We start from the raw sequence: 3,452 nt of genomic DNA on the forward strand, positions 1-3,452 counted from the left end.
TTTTGGTAGTATATTACAAGCCCAAGGTTTTACATCTGGTGTACCAGAGTCAGGAGTTGTCTTTTTTATAATTCTGCCAAATACTGGGGTAAGCAAGCAGCAGCATCATGATTCATGATTGGTTTTGTCTTTGTAATCAGCATTCAGCAGATTTGAAGCAGCATTTTAAAATCAGAGTTTTTCCAATTTTATACAAGAAAACCAGAAAAAGGCAGACATTCATTGACTATTTGACATTCACTGACTGATCACATTCACACCACGACCGTGTGAAGCGCCAATGAGTGTGCATGTGGGCATGTGGGTTCATGCAATTCCGCTAGTCTGTAATCTGTAAGGTTCTGTTTGCTTTATGGTTTATGCTGTGTGGTTGTGACATTTGATTAGCACTGTTTGTTTTTTAAGTTTAGTGCTTTTTAATTTTTATGACACCGAGAATGCCAGAAGTCGAAGACGAGAACGAAGAAAGGACGATCGTCATCAAGGCGAATCCGGCAAGGAAAGTGTTCAGGCCTTTGACAAAGACGTTGAACAAAATCCCAGACGATATATTGAACAATTTCGACCTGAACGAGTCTATAAAGTCCCTCCCGTCGAATTACAACTTCGAAGTGCACAAGACGGTCTGGAGGATAAAGTCCCTCGAGGCGAAAAGGGTCGCCCTGCAGATGCCGGAAGGGCTGCTGCCCTTTTCGACAAGGCTGTGCGACATTATAGAACGATTCACCGAAGCGGACACCGTGATAATGGGCGATGTGACTTACGGCGCTTGCTGCGTCGACGACTACACTGCGACAGCCTTGAACGTAGACCTTCTCGTACATTACGGACACTCTTGCCTTGTACCGGTGGATCGGATGGAAAATATTAAAGTGCTGTATGTATTCGTCGACATCAAAGTTGATGGAGCTCACTTTATCGACACGATCAAACACAACTTTTCAAAAGAAGATAAACTGTGTTTTACAAGCACCGTGCAGTTCATCACTACGTTACACGCAGCGGCTTCTGCTCTTAACAAGGATGGCTATGATATTACGATACCTCAGAGTAAACCGCTGTCAAGGGGTGAAATTCTAGGCTGCACCGCTCCTACGGTGCGAGACGTAGACGTGCTCATATATCTTGGCGATGGGCGTTTTCACCTTGAAGCAGCCATGATCGCCAACCCCAACCTTAGAGCATTCAGGTAGTCCTGATTTGATTTTCTGATTTTATAAATCTTCTTAAACCTGTACGATTGGCAAATGCAATAAATTAAAATTCAAACAAATCTAGATCAGCCTATTATTGCTAGCTGATGATAGCGACAACTGAACCGTGTTGGAGAGACTCAAATTGTTAACATTTTTTTTTACTTGTTTCATCTAGGTATGATCCTTATGAGAAAAAACTAACGGAAGAATGGTACAATCATGCAGCGCTGTACGAAGGAAGACGGTTGGCGATTAATAAATCAAAAGAGTCTTCAGTCTTTGGGTTGATCCTGGGAACCCTAGGTCGTCAAGGAAATCCGAATGTTATGAATAATTTCAAAGTAAGATGTTTCATTTAGTTCAATAACAGATTATTAATTATTCAGAAATCGTGAGATGCGGTCTGGTCACCACGATTCACGATTTCTGAATAATTATCGATTAACAGTCATTAATCACCACACATTTCTGATTTTTAATTTTTTTTATTCTAGTGTCAGCTGGCAAAAAGTGGGAAATCTTTCGTCATCGTCCTTTTATCCGAAATATATCCGGACAAGTTGAAAATGTTCAAGAACGTCGATAGCTGGATTCAAATTGCCTGTCCGAGACTGTCGATAGACTGGGGATCTCAGTTCCCAACGCCGTTGCTGTCGCCGTGGGAAGCGGCTGTCGCTTTGGGACAGACCGAGTGGGACGCGGCTAACAAATCGGGCTTACTCATGGACTTTTACTCGAACGAGAGCCTCGGGCCTTGGACGCCCAACTTCAAAAAAGAGTGCTGCGGAAAAGGATGCAAAAACTGACTTTTTTCCTATGTTCGCCTCACTTGTGAATACTTCAGTAAATAAATTATTGTTGTTATGTTTTTGCTTATAATAATTCAGTGACTTTCATTTGAAGTAGTTTCCTTTATTATCAAAAATGAGAAAGTATTATTATTTATTATTCATTAAGAGCCTGTTGAATTTTCCAGTAACAGGGTGTTGAATTTTCCAGCTGAACGATTGTTCAATATTTGTCAGGATCAGGAGCGAGATAAGAAGGAAGGAGAAAAGAAAAAGAGACCATTGATGCGTGTCCCCTGCTCCTGCACCGACAAATATTGTGAGTGAGTGCTTTGGTCATTTTTCAAATAATTTGTCTTTCAATTCAAAAGGATTAACCTGGACTATGTTACACATGGGCTACCCGGACCTCCCAATAAATATTTATTATTATTATTATTATTTTTTTAAAAATTTTTTTAACCCAAAAATTATAAGTTTAGTTATTTTATTTTATTTTGTTATTTTATTTTATTTTATTTTTTTTTTAATTCCTTGGAGTGCTCCTCATATCTTTTATGATTCTTTCCATAAATCATAACCCTGAAAATATTTAAAAGAAGCTAAATCTGATTATAAGATTTTTTTTTAAGATTCAAAAGAACCATTTTCTTCAATATTCTATTACTAGCTTTCATCAAATTGCAACCATAAAAAATTAATAAACAAACAATTATGAATAATTCTTAATAAAATTTAATAATACAGTAATAGTTTTAAGAAAGTGAATTAATGTTAATATTTTTTTAATATTTATTTTGGGACTGTAAGCGGGTTCTATGTGCTTATCGCTAAGCGACAAGAGAACAGCTGGTCCTGTTGCCAATGGTTTCTTTTCATCGCCACCCTAAACATAGTTCAAGGCAGAATATGATTAGTTGCTTGCCTTTATTAATAATAATAAAAAAAATTGGCAGATGGCTAAGCCCTAAAATGGACAAATGTGAGTATGTATTGCTGGCATATTTATATTCTGCAGTGGCAAGAATCTTGTCCGGGGGGGGGGGTGTCGCTGTTAGCAAAACGCCTGAATCGCGACGTGTCCACTGTACCCCACATCTCCAACCCCTTTCTCTCAAAGTTTGCCATTACCGACCCCTTTACATTCGGATAATTGCAAAAGATATGCAGATGGTCTATTGATCTTTTTGAAATAATGCAGATCCATTTTTTAACATAAAATATCGCAGTCAGACAGCAAGCATTCGTACGATTAATAATTAATTTAATAACATTAATTTATTACGTAATTAGTTAGATAATATTTTCAATAAAGGGTGTAAATGTTTTTTTTCTCTGATTATTCGGAAATCGTGAGATGTCTGGTGTGGTGTGGGTTTCAGAAAAACATTTTCTTTATCGTGCCAACGTTTCGATTATTATTGAGATCATCTTTAGGGCCTGGGATTTACAAACATTGTTTAAATTT

At 37.8% G+C, this 3,452-nt stretch overlaps 1 protein-coding gene across 1 annotated transcript; it reads left to right on the plus strand.

Annotated features, from left to right (window-relative positions):
* Positions 1-233: 233 nt before the first annotated feature.
* On the plus strand, positions 234-2,078 carry LOC106666049 (2-(3-amino-3-carboxypropyl)histidine synthase subunit 1). Its single transcript, XM_014392930.2, has 3 exons — positions 234-1,189; positions 1,372-1,537; positions 1,691-2,078. Exons 1-3 carry the CDS (start codon positions 426-428, stop codon positions 2,000-2,002), a joined length of 1,242 nt encoding a protein of 413 aa, XP_014248416.1. The 5' UTR covers positions 234-425; the 3' UTR covers positions 2,003-2,078.
* The last annotated feature ends 1,374 nt before the right edge of the window (positions 2,079-3,452 follow it).

Source organism: Cimex lectularius, unplaced genomic scaffold (assembly GCF_000648675.2).
Source record: "Cimex lectularius strain Harlan isolate CLEC.00 unplaced genomic scaffold, Clec_2.1 scaffold109, whole genome shotgun sequence".
Taxonomy (NCBI): domain Eukaryota; kingdom Metazoa; phylum Arthropoda; class Insecta; order Hemiptera; family Cimicidae; genus Cimex; species Cimex lectularius.